Genomic DNA, 17668 nt, shown 5'->3' on the forward strand with positions numbered 1-17668 from the left:
AGTTTCTTCTTCGGTGGTTATGGAGAAGCGGTACGTGGCAGCGCAGCTACGCCACATGTCGGTGTGGCGGAACAGAATAACGTATTTTGCAAGAAACGAGACAATACTTTAAACAACATAACTATACAAATAATATTGTGAAAAGAAATGTATTACTACACTTGCAAATGATTCTAATATACTTACATTATCAAACTCTCTTAACTAAAATAAAAAAGTATAGGGTATAAATTATAAAGGAAGGGTAATGTACAATGAAAGCACATCATTTATCCAGTTTATAGATTTACTGTGCAATTGTTGTTCGTTAAGAAGAGGTGGATGAGCAACATGAAGCATATACTCAAAAACAGGCTTTCATGGGGGCTGTATCTACCCTGTATCATCTAACTGTGTGAAAAAGTTTGCTTGCAAAATTATATACTGCTGAAGCCCAACCCCCCCCCCCAAAGGAACACAACGTTCTTCTTTTATAAAAAACAGTGCTTTTATTTATGTAATACTGTGGAAAAATAATTACATACCATTTTTAAAAAATATTGAAGATAATGAAATAAAAAATGAGAGCTTGATAACGTTTGTTGTACATCTTTTGAACAGTTTTCTCTGCTACGAAGAACAGTACAATAAGATAAACATTGGATTTTTTCCTAAATTCAAAGACACAATAATACAGGATACAGTCCTACCAGAGGTATAAAAGTATTGTAACAGGATTGTGAGAGAAATGATATGGACATATACTGAAAACTTCCATTCGCACACATATACACATACAGACATGCACACACACATACTGTATACACACAGACATGCATACAATAGTTGCGCGCACACGCAAATAGGACACTGTATGTATATGCTTCACATACACACACTCTCTCATACACACATTTATACAAACACGCTGTACAAATCGATGTGCACGCTAAAGTACACACACTCCCTCGTGGTCTCTCTCACACTCATACGCCCCACACACGCAGCCACACCGCACTATATGTCAATATTGTAGACAAACCTTCATTGAACCTCTCCATACACATTCTCTTCTGGCCATTTGGCAGAATGATGATGTGGAATGAATAATGAGATGTACAACATGTTCCCCTATAAGGCCACTCATTTCTAAACCAAACATCTTTTTTTCTCTCTCTCTCTCTCTCTTGTCTGCACAAGGCATATGCCCTTGTGAGAAGGCTCCAAGATACTGAACACTTCAGAAGTCCGGAATGACTCAGGGGACCTAAGCCTGGTTTTGTAAAGCAACGCTCACCAACAGAAGGAGCTCCGTGGTCTCTACTGCATATCAGTGGTCTAAAGATGAAGAACAACATGAACAACTTGGCACAAGGTTTCTTTTTGTATACTAGCTAAAAACCCTTACAAATCCGAAATCCTCTCTGAATCCCGGCGGCCTCTGCAAGAGGAATCGGCTCTGTGCATAACTGTAGTCCACTGACTTCCGGTTTCTACTGCAGCGGTCATACCAGTTTCCTGTTTGTTGGCGTGTGCTGCTGACGATGGCATATTTTTCGCGATGCCTGCAAGATTTACCGTGGATAAATGTCAACCACATGCACAGAATTGTCGACAAACTTTCATCTGCAGCTACCAGCAAACGGGTGAAAAGTTTCAAGTTGTACATAACAAGTTACGCCCAAAATTTTGAGGATGAGGATACTCATCCTCATAATTGTGGACATAATTGTCCTCATAATTGTCATAATCTATCCATGGTAAATCTTGCAGGCATCGCGAAAAACATGCCATTGTCAACAGCACACGCCAACAAACAGGAAACTGGTATGACCGCTGCTGTAGAAACCGGAAGTCAGTGGACTGCGGTTATGCATAGAGCCGGTTCGGGATCTTCTTTAAGTACAATTCTTCATTTTCTTTTTTTCACTTTGTCTTAGTGAATATCACCCAGGCAAAGGCCATTTATACACTCTCAAGTTTTGAACATTTGGTCCGTACACAAACACATATAACACTTTTACAGAAACATGACAAAAATAATTCTGTAATGTTAAAAATAGAATACAAAGCTCTAGTCTGTTGTGCAAATAAAAAGAGACGTTACACAGATATAGATAAGGGACGATTAAGCATGAATACTGTTGACGCAGTGCAAAACAATGACCCCCCCCCTTGCCTTACTGGCATGATGGTACGTGCCACTGGGATTATAAGGGCATTCTGGGATATATAGGTGCTCTATGATCATTGAATAAAACAACCAGCAAAGAAAACATTAAAAAAAAAATGGTGGCCAGTAATGACCTTCCACCGGTTGAGGTTTTTTTTCCCGATCAGCGTGTACCATTTTTGACAGTCAATTTTGCTTTAAGACGCGTTTTACAGTCAAAATTCGTACTCTGTACGCGATTCGATTCAAAGATCCCCGATCTCTTGTTGTCTCTTGTTCTCGCCCTTCTTCCTTTCTCCCAGTCTTGATTGTGACTTGCACCATCTGCTCTCTCAGAGCTCAGATATATAAACACATTGGGAGTGAGGGAAATTCAGGATTGTGAGGAATTTCCCCTTCCCTGTCTCACTAAGATGCCTTCTTTTTTTCCATTGGCCTCGCTCTTTCTCCCTCCGTCTCTCTCACACCCTCCCTGTCTCAAGGGCAATGTTTTTTTTCTGAATCTGTGTGTGTGCGTGTGTGTGTGCCTTTGTCAGTGGACTGGTGAATGTGATGTTTTTGTGTATTTCGGAGTTTGTATGAAGTAGGGTCGGTCTTTTTATGGGCTTACATGTGTTTAGTGTGTGTGTTTGCTGTGCCGTCTGCGATTATTTCTTTGTGTGTGTGTGTGTGTGTGTGTGTGTGTGTGTGTGTGCGTGACTATTTGATTTTGTAGGTTTGTAAGCATGACACTATTTATAAGATGCTTCCCCCATGCTCTGCTAAGAGTGTGAGGCAGCGGACTGCGCGTCTTTCACACATGAGTCTGCATCCTCTGCGTGTGTCGGCTGTGGGAGTAGTCAGAGTGCTGCGACGTGTAGGAGAAACGAGTGGAGCTGCCGTACTTCCCCAGTCCGGTCTCTGAACCCGACGGTGCAGGTCCCACGGGGCCCACAGGGCCTGCGGGACCAACCCCCACCCCGGGACCACCCACTCCGGAGCCCACCCCGTACATCTCGTACGACGGGCCGGCCTCCAGCGGGGCCAGGCTGGGCGGGGCAAAGCCCATGCGGTATGTCGGGTAGTGGGACGGGTATCCGTAGTTGTCGTAGGTCAGCTGAGGCGTGGAGTCCAGGAGGCTGCAGTCCCCTGGGAAGTCGCTGGCCTGGGGGGGAGGGTTGGCCGGCGGCTGCTGGTTCTGACCACCCCGGGTGAAGGTGTTGAACTGGGCGTAACTGATGTGTGACAGTCTGGAGGGGGGCCTGGGGTCATAGCAAGCCTGGGGGCGCCCGGGGGAGGTGAGGGGGCCTGTGGGTCCGGGGGCTCCTCCGCTGGCTGTGGCCCCTGACCCGCCAGCGCTACTGCTGATGGACGCAGCGCCTCCTGGTGTGCCTCCCGGAGACCGGTAGTCAGAATAGTGCATGGTGGAGCGGGAGGCCGGGCGGCCCTCGTCATGGGTTGAGGCTCGCACATTGTAGTAGCCATTAGTGGGATCCTGGGGAGGCAGAGAGAGAGAGAGAGAGAGAGAGAGAGAGAGAGAGAGAGAGAGAGAGAGAGAGATGCAAAGAAAGAGAGTGTGGTATAACAGATATCAGTATGTACAAGGTACAGATAAAATAATACGAACGTCAGCATAAATATGTCCTTGCCAACAGGGGGTGCTATTTCTATAATGATTTTAGTCCTCTTATCCTCTCACGCACACCCAGAATTCTCCTCTGACTTTTTGTCACTGCTTTCTCGCTTCAGGCACTAGGAAAAAAAAAAAAAAAGAAAAAAGAAAAAAAAAACTCAATCTCGGTCTGTTTCTCAGAGCGATCTAACCACCTCCTCGGTTGGATACAGGCCTGTCTTTCCTCAAAGCGATCCAAGGCAGCACTCCAGTAAGAGGGGGCGGTGTGTGATCCCCTTGCAAAATATCGATGTTGGGGAGTTTAAGTAAAACATTTTGGCAGCTTTTTGTGTCAACGGCATCCTGGGAAACTACACATCACCTATATATAATAAAACGGTGTGAGTGTTGCGTGCCAACTGAGTAAGTAGACTACACGAAAGCTACTGTTCCCCCATGTGCATTTTAGCATCTTTATGATGAGCGGGCTGGCCTGAGTAGCAAATGAGCACAGCTGAGATGAAGGCTGAAAGAGCTGCAGGACAAGAAGGATTGACTGTTTCACAAAAGTGGCATGGCAGTCTATTCCATTGCCTACAAACACGGGGATCGCCGGTTCGAAGCCCCGTGTTACCTCCGGCTTGGTCAGACGTCCCCATAGATACAATTGGCTGTGTCTGCGGGTGGGAAGCCGGATGTGGTTATGTGTCCTGGTCACTGCACTAGCACCTCCTCGTCGGTTGGGGCGCCTGTTTTGGGGGGGGGGGGTAGCGTGATCCTGCCCACGCGCTACGTCCCCCTTGTGAAACTCCTCACTGTCAGGTGAAAAGATGTGGCTGGTGACTCCACATGTATCGGAGGAGGTATGTGGTAGTCTGCAGCTCTCCCCGGATCAGCAGAGGGGGTTGAGCAGTGACTGGGATAGTTCGGAAGAGTGGGATAATTGGCCAAGATCAATTGGGAGAAAAGGGGGGGGGGGGACCAAAAAAAACATTTTTTTTAAATCACATTCTTTTTAGAGAGGTCCACTCATTTCCTCGAGGGCGGTCTCAACACTTGTCAATAGTGTTGATTCCGATTTATCACCTGCCATCTTAAACTGTTCAACTGTAGTGGAACACAGATTCCCTGATGCCTTTAAAAATCTATAGCAAATACTCAGTTTGGATCATAGGGTTTGTAGAAAGGGTCTTTATGCATGCTCAATAATCCAGGTAAGAAAACCAAAGAAAGTTGAACAAGTTCATTACATCTCTGTGAAGAGATGTAACAATCCCTCAACCAGGGAGGGGGGCTGAGAGTACATCCATCGCCATCTTAAATTGTACACATGACCATTGTAACTCTAGTTAATGGTCACTCCCATATTTGCATATGAAACCGGTAGTTGGTTTCGGTCGTTATGCCACTGTATTGTTTATAAGGGTGGGGATACCTGCAGCCACTGTATTGTTTATAAGGGTGGGGATACCTGCAGCCACTGTATTTTTTATAAGGGTGGGGATACCTGCAGTCACTGTATTGTTTATAAGGGTGGGGGTACCTGCAGTCAGTTGAGACTGAAGAGGTCACATAGATGACTGATGACACATATCTGTCAATACACGTTGTATCCAGATGAACTGATTCAACTTTCTTTGAGTTTGCAGAAAAGGTCACAGCACAGCACAAAGTTAAAGCCTTCATAATGCTGTTCAGCTGGTTATCATTTGGGGTCTTGCAGGTTATCCCGGGGCAGAATAAATACCCTTATCAGTAAAGAAGGAGCTGCATTTACATTTACTCATTTAGCAGAAAATGTAAATGCACTGCAAGCTTATCAAGGCATTTGATTTAAGTCTCATAAGGCTTCTACCAAGATGTTCCTTGTGAAATGTTCCTACTCCGCCGACAGATGATATTGCTGTATCAAGCAAAGGCACTTCGTCTTCTTCTTTCAGCTTATTCCCTGTTTCTCAAGGGTCGCCACAGTGGATTTTACAGTTTCCATCGGTACCCTGTGAGGGCACAGCACCATTGGCGGCCGTTGTAAACCCAGGCCTCAACCGATTCGGTATGGAGCCTTGACCGATCCGATATGGTCTTGTAAATCCGCATACTGAATTGACAAACTTTTACGTCAGATGCCCTTCCTGACACAACCTTATGGACGGGGGCACAGGTCAAGCGCTGGATGCCATCCCAGTATTCATGGACTTGCACCCATGCCTGTCACTACAAGTGACAAGCAAGTCACCTATTATGCTGAAGCAAGAGAAGCTTGCTTCAGCATAATAAGTGACTTACTTCAAGACATTCAACATTTTCCTTTTTGGTGAAAATTCCTTCAAAAAAATCTTATAATCATGAAGAAAGCACGCTTTCATGAAATGAAAGTACAAGACTACAATATCTGACAGTGGGGTAAGAACATTTTACCAGCCTTATCTTGTAATATGCATGAGACTTAAAACAAGATAAAATACGTTCATAAGCTTGTTGTTGTTGTTGTTGTTGTTGTTTTGCAGTGAGTATGTCTTCATCATTGAATGAAGGTCATCACTCAAAGTCACAATGTCAAAGATGACCGCACGAATTTTCTGAGACCTTTACAGTTTGGACTGAAATAAAACCTTGTCATAAATGTAAATAGCGTCATTTCAGAACGTCCCAACTAGGGGTGGGGGGGGAAAAACGATTTCCGTAATAATCGTGATTTTTATCTTCAACGATTCTGAATAGATTCACAAATCCCAAAAATCAATTTTTTTAAACATTTTTTTTTCAGTCTTAGTAGCCCCCTCGCTGCTCGTGAACCTCGGTTGAGATGGTTACTCTGACCACTAGAAGCCACGTGTGTGTGTGTGTGTGTGTGTGTGTGTGTGTGTGTGTGTGTGTGTGTGTGTGTGTGTGTGTGTGCGTGTGTGTGTGTGTGTGTGTGTAAGTGTGGACTCATTCTTAGGAAAAGCATGGGACACCAGAGATCATATGTATCTAAGAAAGACTTGCAAATTTCTGAACAGCATCCACTCCCTGGGCCGACTGAGACGAGGGCAGGTGGTGTTTGCTCTCCTCTGAGCTCACCTTCAGATCGTACTCTTGCCGCGTGTCCAGCGTGTCGCTGCGCAGGTCGGACTTGAGCTCTATGTCATCTTTAAAAGGCTGATTGGAGGGAGAGAAGGACACAGAGGGGAGAAACTAAACCGTCAAACAAACACAAAACAAAATAAAAAAGAATGAGGGGAGGAGGAACCACACCGAGGAGGGAAGGAGGCAAAGGATACAAAAATGAAAGAAGAGAAAGTGACAAAAGAGCAAATTGAGAAAGTGTTAAAAGGGGTGAAAGTTACATGAGGACACAACAGAGGAACATAACATTTTTCTACCGAGTTGCCGGGTTAGTTTGTTAGACAAATATTTCTATTCGCCGTTAGTGTGGCGCAGGGAGAGGGTGTTGAATTAACACGAGTGTGTGTTTTTTATTTCTACAACTAAAGGCTATATAAACAGTTTCCAGCCTAAGCACACACATCCTGCTGCTGCGTTGCCATGGCGACTCACCGAGTACATGGCCTTGACCATACGTGATGCCGTGGACACGCTGCCGGAGTCCTCCTCCAAGCTATGGGTCTCCTTGTTTATCGTCTCCACCTTGATGTCCGGCTTACCCAGCGTGACCCCGCGCCGACCTGGAAGCAAAACATGGCGCGGCTGAATGCAGCTGGACACCTTCATCTCTGCTGGGTCAGTGTTTTTAGGCGCAGGAGGAGGCGGTTCAGAGGTACCTCCATCCATATGGTTTACCCAAGGATGGGTTTTCTCTTTCATCGTTGTGAATACAGTAGATTCTGCATCGTATGAGGGCATAGTAAGAATACGACACGGGACCCAGCAAACAAAAACATCCTCCGCACGTCCCCTAAAGGTCCTTGTTCGATAAGGTGTTCATTACGTCATGGGGACGTTAGGGTTAAGTCCTCTAGACGTCCCCGTGACGTCCCAGGGACGTTATTGCGTCCCTGTAACGTTCTGAAGACATTACAGGGACGTTAGGGGAAAGTCCTCTAGACGTCCCCTTGACGTTATTGCGCGATGTTCAGGGAATGCCCCAAGGTCATTACAGGGACGTTAGAAGAAAGTTCTCTAGATGACCCGTGAAGTCCCGGGGACGTTATTGCGGGACGTCCCTGTAACATTCCGAAGACATTACAGCGATGTAGGGGAAAGTCCTCCAGACGTCCCGGGGACGTTATTGTGCGACGTTCCATTCAGGGAACATCCCGAGGACATTACAGGGACTTTAAGGGAAAGTCCTTTAGATGTCCCCGTGATGTCTCAGGGACGTTACTGTGGGTCTCCAGGACATTACAGGGGCGTTAAGGGAAAGTCTACTACATGTCCCCATGATGTAATAAAATCCCTACACAATGATATTTACCGGACATGGACCTTTAGGGGACGTGCTGGGGATGTTCTTTTGTTTGCTGGGTATACCCTGCCTTGGAATGTGATTTATTGTGATGGTAAACAAGTGGAAGGTGCAGATCATTACTCCTAAGAGGCCTTAAGGCACGCTTGGACACAAAGCAACGCCGGCAACTTATTTTGATTTTGATTTTGAGATACTTCATTCTTCTCCGTGGGGAAGTTATGCTCTGCATTTAACCCATCCTAGCTGTGTAGCTAGGAGCAGTGGGCAGCCGCGGTGAGGCATCTGGGGACCAACTCCAGTTCGTCTTGCCATGCCTCGGTCAAGGACACAGACAGGAGTATTAACCCTAACATGCATGTCTTTTTGATGGTGGGGGAAACCGGAGAACCCGCAGAAAACCCACCGCAGACACGGGGAGAACATGCAAACTCCACACAGAGGACGACCTGTGATGACCCCAAGGTTGGACGACCCCGGGGTTCGAACCAGGACCTTCTTGCTGTGAGGCGACAGCGCTAACCAATGCGCCACCATGTCACCTGGTGCCAGACTTGATGTATCTTCTATGAGAGCGAGTGACACGGGAGGCAATCCGGCATTACGGGCGGGGCGGCTGCCTGCAACAAGGTGAGAAATGCTCATCTTTTGGGGCAATATAGGCAACATATTGCCAATAACAAGAATATAATAGCCAATCGGATTCAAGCGTTTCTCTTCTTACATACCACGCTAAAACAGCAAACCAAATTTTGGTTCCCACCTTCCAGTTCCAGCTAAAGCAAAATTGACAAGAAGCTCATCATTACAGTCTGCACAACATCCAGCTACAGGACTATCACATTAAGAGCACCAAAGAAAGAGATGACTCAAACAATAAATGCATTGATAAATTACACATGAATTGATGAATTATATATTAAGCTAGACAGCTAAAATGATGCATGCACATCAGAGCTGCTTAGAGGAAGCAAAGGAACACCTGCAAGCTGTTCACACCTGCAACTGGTATCCACGTATTGTTGAAGTTCGACAGAAACACAGTATGTTCATGATGTGTGTTGATATGTGTGAGTCATGTGCGGCATGTGGTGGTGACTCACTGCCTTTGCGCTGCCGGTAGAAGATAAGCACTAAGACCAGGAGGCAGAGGAACAAAAGGATGGTGCAGCCCACCGTCCCGCCTGCTATTATCCCCACCGGGACGTCCTCTGAAATAGGGTGGAGGGATGGGATGAGGGAAGGAGAGGAGGGAGGGAGAGAGCGAAGGAGAAGGAACGGATGGAGGGCAAGGTAATGTCAAGTCATTGTATTGATGAAGCAAGGTTTAAAAACAAGGACACATCGCGGATGTGAAGCGCAGCTGTTGTGTGACTTTGTTAAAGGAATAATTGAGAGCTAGTGAGAGGAACAATACAGGACCGCTGTCTTAAGTTTATAATTAGAAGTAAACCTAGTACTGACTGCACATTTTCAATAGAGTAGCTAACATTCTGTATTATTTACACTGCAAAAAATTAAATCTTATCAAGTGAAAATATCTTGTATTTGGTACAATAAGTCCAATATTGAGTAGAATGATCTTGAATTATCTTATTCCACTGGCTGATAATTTTGCTTATTTCAAGTTTTTTTCTTGATTTTGGTCAATTTAATCTTGTTTTAAATAAATGTTTATCTTGTTTTCTTAAGATTAAATTGACCAAAATCAGGAAAAAAACTCAAAATTAGCAAAACTGTCTGCCAGTAGAATAAGATAATTCAAGATAATTCTACTCAATATTGGACTTATTGTACCAATTACAAGATATTTTCACTTGTTAAGATTTCATTTTTTGCAGTGTACATCATGTCCTGACTGGACGCTCATCATTGACATTGTAAAATAGATGCTTTTGCAGCGATTCAAGAGCTAAAGTTAGCTCTGAATCATGTTTTTAGCTAACCAACAACCCAGAGAAGCACACTGACACACCAGAAACACACAAGATTGATTTGCTTGACACGTTAAAGGTGACAGTGCACGTCTCATTTGTATCTCTGTCGATAGTGTTTCTGTGAAATCCTACACTGAATGACACAACATGGACAACACCAAGTGACAGACTATGAGAAAGACTAAGAGAGCACAGAAGTGGGGGTGCAGAAAACAATATATTTTGCCAATTTTCTCCCCAATTAAGTTTATAGTGATAACTAAAGAACCAAAAATCGAACAAGAGCATATATTTTTTGATGCACAAAAAATGTACACTTGAGCACATTTCCGAAACACAACTAGAACTGCCTGGAGCTGGCTTGGTGTAAACATGTTGCGAAGGCCGTGAAACAAATGATGTACCCCAACATCCATCAACACAACTGGAGGAGGGCATACCGGTCTCCTCCAGCGTGATGATCATGGTGCCCGGCCCGAATGAGTTCCAGGCTGTGCAGTTGTAGGTGGAGAGGAAATCAGACTCCATCACGTTGTTGATGGTGAGGGTGGAGAGGACGCCCCCGCCCTCTGCTGACGACTTGCTCTGCTCCACCGTGTACCTCTCCTGCAACGTCCCCTTATCCCTTTCCCACACGTTCTCTTTCCACGCCCACACCTGGAAACACACACACACACACACACACACACACACACAGAGGCGGACCAAAATAGACATCCACAATTTTACATCAAGGACATGTAAACTTACACCTTGCCATTCTCTCCATCACCAGCAACAGTTTTGGTGCCTCGGCTCTCCGTCCCGAGGTGAGGTTAGCGGGGTCGCGTCTGTGCACATTCACTGACTTGAAAACTGCTAAAAGCAGTTGTATTATTCAGCATAGAAGTACTGTACTAAGCCTGGTTAATTATTCATAAGGCCACATGTTCCCATAATCTGCCCATTTATTCCGGAGAAGGAGATTCTTACTGGGACAACTGTTCCTCTCCCCATCGTTCATATTTTATCAATCTTTTTCTGTCCCGGCCCTCCACGCCTGCATTAGGAGTGCGCCCTGTGAGTCAGGACGGATCAGAGTCACTCGGGCTGGGGGAAACGGGAGTTACTATTGTGTCTCTGTGATACATTTCTCTGGAAAAAGCACCGAGGCTGACTTCTGAAGCAGAAGCTAAATCAGGAGCAGTGTTGTTTTTTTTCTTGTTGCTTTTTTTTTTTTTTTTTTTTTTTGTGATGGCTCACAGGAAAATTCTGGAGGAGTTCTGGGGGTGAGTCGCTGTTCAAAATGGAAGAGGACAGCGGCTAAAAGCATTTACTTTGCAGAAATGGAGTTGCTGAAGGAGGAAAAAGGTACAAGTAAAATGGAGGTGCAACGCCTGAAAAGATTTAAAAAGTGCAACTTTTTGAAGGCCAAATACTATTTCCTTTCAATTTTGGGGAATTCTCCTAAATAATTACTGTTAAATTAAATGGGATGTTTGAAACAGCCACCATTTTCACTTTATCTTTTTTTACCCTTTTTCTCCCTAAATGAATTTTGGCCAATTATTCCACTCTTCGGAGCCGTCCTGGTCACTGCTCCATCCCTTCTGTCGATCAGGGAAGGGCTGCAGACTACCACGTGCCTCCTCCGATACATGTGGAGTCAGCAGCCGCTTCTTTTCACCTGACAGTGAGGAGTTTCGCCAGGGGGACGTAGCGCGTGGTAGGGTCATGCTATTCCCCCCAGTTCCCCCTCTCCCCCCAAACAGGTGCCCCGACCGACCGGAGGACACGCCAGTGCAGTGAACAGGACACATACCCACACCTGGCTTCCCACCCGCAGACACAGCCAATTGTGTGTGTAGGGATGCGCGACCAAGCCGGAGGTAACACAGGGATTCAAACCAACGATCCCCGTGTTGGTAGGCAATGGAATAGACCGCCATGCCACCCGTATGCCGCCATTTTCACTTTCTTGCCTTTTACTTGTTTCACATAAAGCTACAGAATCTCAGCCCTGTGCCCATCTTTATTCCTCATGGTCCCCTTGCTTGACAGATATTTTGGGGTGTTATGGATAGCGTGTACTCTCACTCACAATCTTGTCTGGCGGAGGCGTGCTGGCAATGTAGCATTTCACCTCTCCTCTCTCTCCTCTCACCGCGTACTGGACCGGGTCACTGGAGATGATGGGGGGACCTGGAGCGATGGAGACAATGAGGAACAATGTCAGCCAAGAAACCAAATTCATGCACAGTACAGCAACGTAAATGTAAATGCGGAATACTGCTGACAAACAAAAGATAAATATCTTCTTTTTTTTTAACATTTTTTTCCCTTTTTCTCCCAATTTTATATGGCCAATTACCCCGCTCTCCGAGCCGTCCCGGTCACTGCTCCCTCCCCCTGCCGATCTGGGTAGGGCTGCAGACTACCACATGCCTCCTCCGATACATGTGGAGTCGCCAGCCACTTCTTTTCACCTGACAGTGAGGATTTCACCAGGGGGACGTAGCACGTGGGAGGATCACGCTATTCCCCCCAGCCCCCCCCGAACAAACGCCCCGACCGACCAGAGGAGGCGCTAGTGCAGCGACCAGGACACATACCCACATCCGGCTTCCCACCCACAGACATGGCCAATTGTGTCTGTAGGGACGCCTGACCAAGCCAGAGGTAACACGGGGATTCGAACTGGTGATCCCCGCGTTGGTAGGCAGCGAAATAGACTGCTACGCTGATGATTTGAAAAGTTCACGAGGTCACATGCATGCTGAGCACATTTTGCTATGCTATTTGCAGGCCAAGCCCATGAAAAAGGTGTCGTATGACTCCGAAACATGCGCGGTCAGCCCTCGCGAAGTGAGAATCTCTACGTCTGTGAGGTGAAGGATTTTAATCTGAAAGCAATGATCTGTGAGGTTGTGTGTGTGGGTGTCATCTGACCGTTCACGGTGAGCGTGACCTCGGTCTCTCCTACTCCGATCCTTGGGACGATGGCCTTACATACATACTGGCCCGCATCTGCCTGGCTCACTGACTTCAGATACAACTGGTTGCTGTTGCTGAGAACCTGTGGGGGAGTGAGAGGAGGCATCAAAAAATGAAGGAGGAGAGCAGGGAAATGAAAGAGAAGAACAGGTAAATAAAGAATGTGAAATGTAAGAAGAGAAGAAGAAGACAGAGAGAGGGAAAGAGACCACAACATCAAGGTTAGATGAGGGAGTTGCTACAAAGGGACGGATAAAAATACAAAAATGCCTTTGACTGACTAACAGGCCTGACCGACTTACTGACAAGGACCTACAGGAAACAAAATTCTCCAAATATCTGGTGAGAAAGCAAAAAAAAAATATTGAATACAGTTGCAGTTTCTTACCATGTTGGAGCCCTTCTTGAACCAGGTCAGAGTAAGCGGAGGATTACCGGCCCATTTACAGTTGAGGCTGACGTCAGAGTCAACGTCTACCGTTTTAGGCTGGGGCTCCAACAGCAGGATCGGACCAACTGGGAGGAGAGCGAGAAAGGGGGGGGCAAGAGAGAGTGAGACAGAGAAAGAGAGAAAGAGAATGAGAGACACAAGAGAGAGAAAGAAAGAGGGACAGAAAGAGAGAGAGGGAGGGTGAGAGACAGACAGACACAGAGAGAAAGAGAGACAGAGAGAGAAAGAGAGACAGAGAGAGGGAGGAGAGACAGAGAGAGGGAGGGAGAGAGCGAGAGACAGACAGAGAGAGCGAGAGAGAAGGGGGAGGGAGAGAGAGACAGACAGAGAGAGTGAGACAGACAGACAGAGACAGACGGAGGGGGGAGGGAGCAAGATGGAGGGAGGGAGAGAGAGAGAGCGAGACAGAGAGAGGGAGGGGGAGAGAGACAGACAGGGGGGGGGAGAGAGAGACAGAGAGGGAGGGAGAGAGAGCAAAAGAGAGGGGGGGGGTTAGGCAGGTGTCATTACATATCATTAAAGAATGATTAAAAGTACAAAACAATGCGGTGATGAAAAAGGTAGACGTGAACTACAAGTGGAGGAGGGATTCTGGCTGGAAAAACAGAGTGAAACGAAAGGGTGATGGAGAGCTGTGGCTGGACAAGCCGAGACAGGTGACAGTGACTCACAGTGCACGTCCACCAGGATGCTGACGTTTGTCTTTCCGACGGCGTTGAAGACCAGACAGGAGACGGGCTCAGTGAAGAAGGAGTGGTCTGCCTTGGTGGTGAACACACTCTCCCGGGCCCCCTGCAGCACCACACCACCCTTCGCCCACCTGAGGTTGAAATACACAAGGTATCCACGGCAAGCCCAATCATGAATTAATGCTCATACGTTGTGAATGTTATAAAAAAGCACAATTCAGAACCGTTTTGAAACAGATACACAAGAGAGAAGGGGGCACGAAACTGCACCGGTCTCGTTTATAATGTCAAACAGACTGCTTCTCTAAAGCAGCACATTGGAAATGACAAGAGATGAAATAGTAGCCACGTTAATGTCTTTATGCATGCTCAATATAGCCATGTTAATGTGTGCAGGTGCAGACCTGTATCCCATAATGGGAGGGTTGGCGTTGGCCTGGCAGGTGAAGGTGACCCGGTCCCCCTCCAGGACAGACCGAGGCTCGATGGACAGGGTCACTGTGGGAGGATCTGTGAGGGAGGAGACACCCACACACATGTTAATGCACTTATATTCACGTAAAGTCTGCTTTTAGCTTGCCTTTACTGGGATGTAGGGTCTATTTTGTTCCAAAATGACTGCCAAGTGTCACCTGAAAGGAGCCACAATAAAGTGCAGGCTAACTGTTAACATTCAAATACTGAATGGTCTTCAATAAGATAAGAATTCATGTAGCATGACGTGTATTTAATTGGTCAACTAAACCAGTGGTTCTCCACCTTTTTGGGGTCCTGGACCCCCTGCGTATTTTTGATCTACCCTGAGGACCCCTCCACCTGATCTTGGGGGAGGGGGTTGCAATTTGATAGAAGCAGTAGAAACTGCATTTTAAATTGCATTATAGCATTTATTCACTCTTTGGGGCAAAAATAAGAGCTTTCAGTTGTAACTTAGATATAGTTAACAAAACAGAATTCTTATGCAGTAACTTTCAGATATATGTAGCAAAACAGAATATGTATTCAGTAACTTTCAGATATATGTAACAAAACAGAATATGTATTCAGTAACTTTCAGATATATGTAACAACAGAATTTTTATGCAGTAACTTTTAACAATGCAAACGGGAGCGACATCTCTTATTAAAATACAATAAATTACACTTGTGAAACAGATGTAATTAGAGAAAAAAGTCCTGTTACCCTTTATAGTTTAGGTAGATAAAGGTCTCAGTCACATTTGAGTAAAATAATCCTATTTCTATAAATGTCATAGGATTTTTTTTTTTAAGATATTTTATTTTCACGGGCCCCTTGCAATTACACCACGGACCACTAGGGGTCCGCGGACCCCCGGTTGAGAAACACTGAACTAAACTGTACTAGCAAGATTAGTCACTTTCAAATGTATACAGCGGATATAAGGAGCAACAAACTTTAGTTTAGCCTAGCTAAGTGTAGTGTAGTGTAACGACCACGGATGACTAGACTCGCTAGCCCGTGGCTAACGGGTCGGGCCCTTATGTGGACCGGTTAGCGCGGTCGCCCGTGGTCTGGGCCACCCGGGTTCGGTTCCCGGCTGCCCCCTGAATTCTTACAGTATTTATTATGAGGAACACGTGTACCGCAGTATGACAAAAACGCGCTTAAAGCTGCACGGGAGAACATTTTTATTGGAAAATATTACCTTTTATTTGCCATTAGTGCCGAAAAGGACACCCCTAGTCCCGGTGAAAAAAATAAAAAACAAAATTTCACGCAACGAATTTGCTGATTCGTCGATGCACGAACGCATCCCGCGCTTTCCCGGCAAGCTTTACTGGCTCACAGGAAGTGACGCGTAGGCGCACCGGAAGTGATGCCTCTGACATATTTATAGACCGGCGTTTGTGTAACGTGTGCGTTAGGCCAGCGCTGTTTAAACCGAAGCCGATTACGCCGGTTTTTAGCGGCTATACACAAACGAAAACGTGTGAGGAGCCGGTGTTAAAAGCGACGATCCGCGATCGTTTTCTTACGTCATTCAAGCGGCGTGACGCCGCATTGTGTGGGGGGGGGGACGCAGTCAAACGGCGTGCCGCGTCATCCTCACGAAACGTCTTCACGCAGCTTTAAGACGTCTTTTCAGCGCTTTGCCCCCCGAGTCTGCGCGGGACGGAGTAAGGCATGCCGGGTAATGAGGAGGAGCGCTTACGGTGGACGTTGAGGGTGACGGTGGTGATCTTGCCGTTGGGGACCGCCGAGTTGGTGGCCACGCAGCTGTAGTTCCTCCCCGTGTCTGTGTCCGCGGGCTGGATGGGCAGGTAGCTCCGCGTAGTCACCCTCTTTCTGTCCGAGAGGACCTCCTGATAGTGGGTGGGGGGACAGACACATTGATCAGTGATTCGGCCTGGAGGAGGCGCAGGAGAAAGGTTGGACATGATCGGGGCTGTGTGCGAGCCCTCGTCTTCTTCGGGAGGCTTACGGTGGTGCTGGCTGCGCCCTCCACGGGGAGGCCGTCTTTCAGCCACTCGATGGTGGAGGTCGGCTTGGCCCCGCGAGACACACAGCTGAGGTTGTAGGACTCCCCCGCGTTCAGCAGCACCTCCGGACCCCCGTCTATCACCGGGTCATCTGGGGGGACTGGAGAGAAAAGGGCACGGTTGGAGAATGGAGGAAGGTCATCGCTCTCTCACGCACACACACACGCACACGGACTTACTGAGGACGGTTAGTTTGGCCCTTCTGGACCTCAGGGCGGCGTCAGGTGCCTGGCACTCATAGAGGGCGTCATCAGACAGATTGGCTGACAGAATCTCCAGGTTGTACTGGCCTAAATCCTGGACCCGCAACACACGATACCTGGGCCAGGCTGCGAGGTGGACAGACATGAAGAGAAAAGAGGTGTAACACACATGGTGCACATGAGACTCAAAACACGTCATATCACCCTGAAGTAAGTGAAAAGGGCAAGATACATTTATATATATATATATACATATATATGTGTGTGTATATATATATCATCATCGCAGACGTGACGCAAAGGTAACGTATGTGCAGAGCACTCGAATGCAAACGCTATGCACACACACACACACACCGAGAGAAACCCTCTCTGATCCTCCTCCTCTCCCTTCCCCCATCCACCACATGATACAGCTGTGCCTCTGCCGCGCATTCTCGCCATTAGGTGGCAGCCACACTCTCTTTCAACAACGGTGGGGGTGGGGGGGGGCATGAATGCTTTATGACAGCACCGTTTAGAGGACTCAAACCGACTCCCGTCCGTGGTGCAGAATTCGTGTTCACTGCCAAGACACCGATTCTGTGCAACATTTTCATGTCCGGCCCACCACGCCGCGCGCCGGGCTGCGCTGCCCCCTGCTAACCTTGTGCGTCCTTGCTGCTGTTTGCATACGAGCGCGCGCCCGTGCCTTGTATGGACGTGCAATTTTATGTGAAATATCGAAAGCCAAAAAACAAAACAAAAAGCATATGAAAAAGC

General features: G+C 46.8%; 1 protein-coding gene across 1 annotated transcript; it reads right to left on the minus strand.

The window, feature by feature from the left end:
* Positions 1–2826: 2826 nt before the first annotated feature.
* kirrel1a (kirre like nephrin family adhesion molecule 1a) lies at positions 2827–17051 on the minus strand. Its single transcript, XM_056300838.1, has 13 exons — positions 16883–17051; positions 16646–16803; positions 16376–16526; positions 14606–14711; positions 14184–14332; positions 13450–13577; positions 13017–13143; positions 12169–12269; positions 10529–10745; positions 9255–9362; positions 7284–7411; positions 6807–6884; positions 2827–3626 (listed from the first exon to the last, which is right to left on the minus strand). The coding sequence occupies exons 1-13, from the start codon at positions 17049–17051 to the stop codon at positions 2946–2948; spliced, it is 2301 nt and encodes a 766-aa protein (XP_056156813.1). The 3' UTR covers positions 2827–2945.
* Positions 17052–17668: the final 617 nt, after the last annotated feature.

Source organism: Lampris incognitus, chromosome 20, assembly GCF_029633865.1.
Source record: "Lampris incognitus isolate fLamInc1 chromosome 20, fLamInc1.hap2, whole genome shotgun sequence".
NCBI lineage: Eukaryota > Metazoa > Chordata > Actinopteri > Lampriformes > Lampridae > Lampris > Lampris incognitus.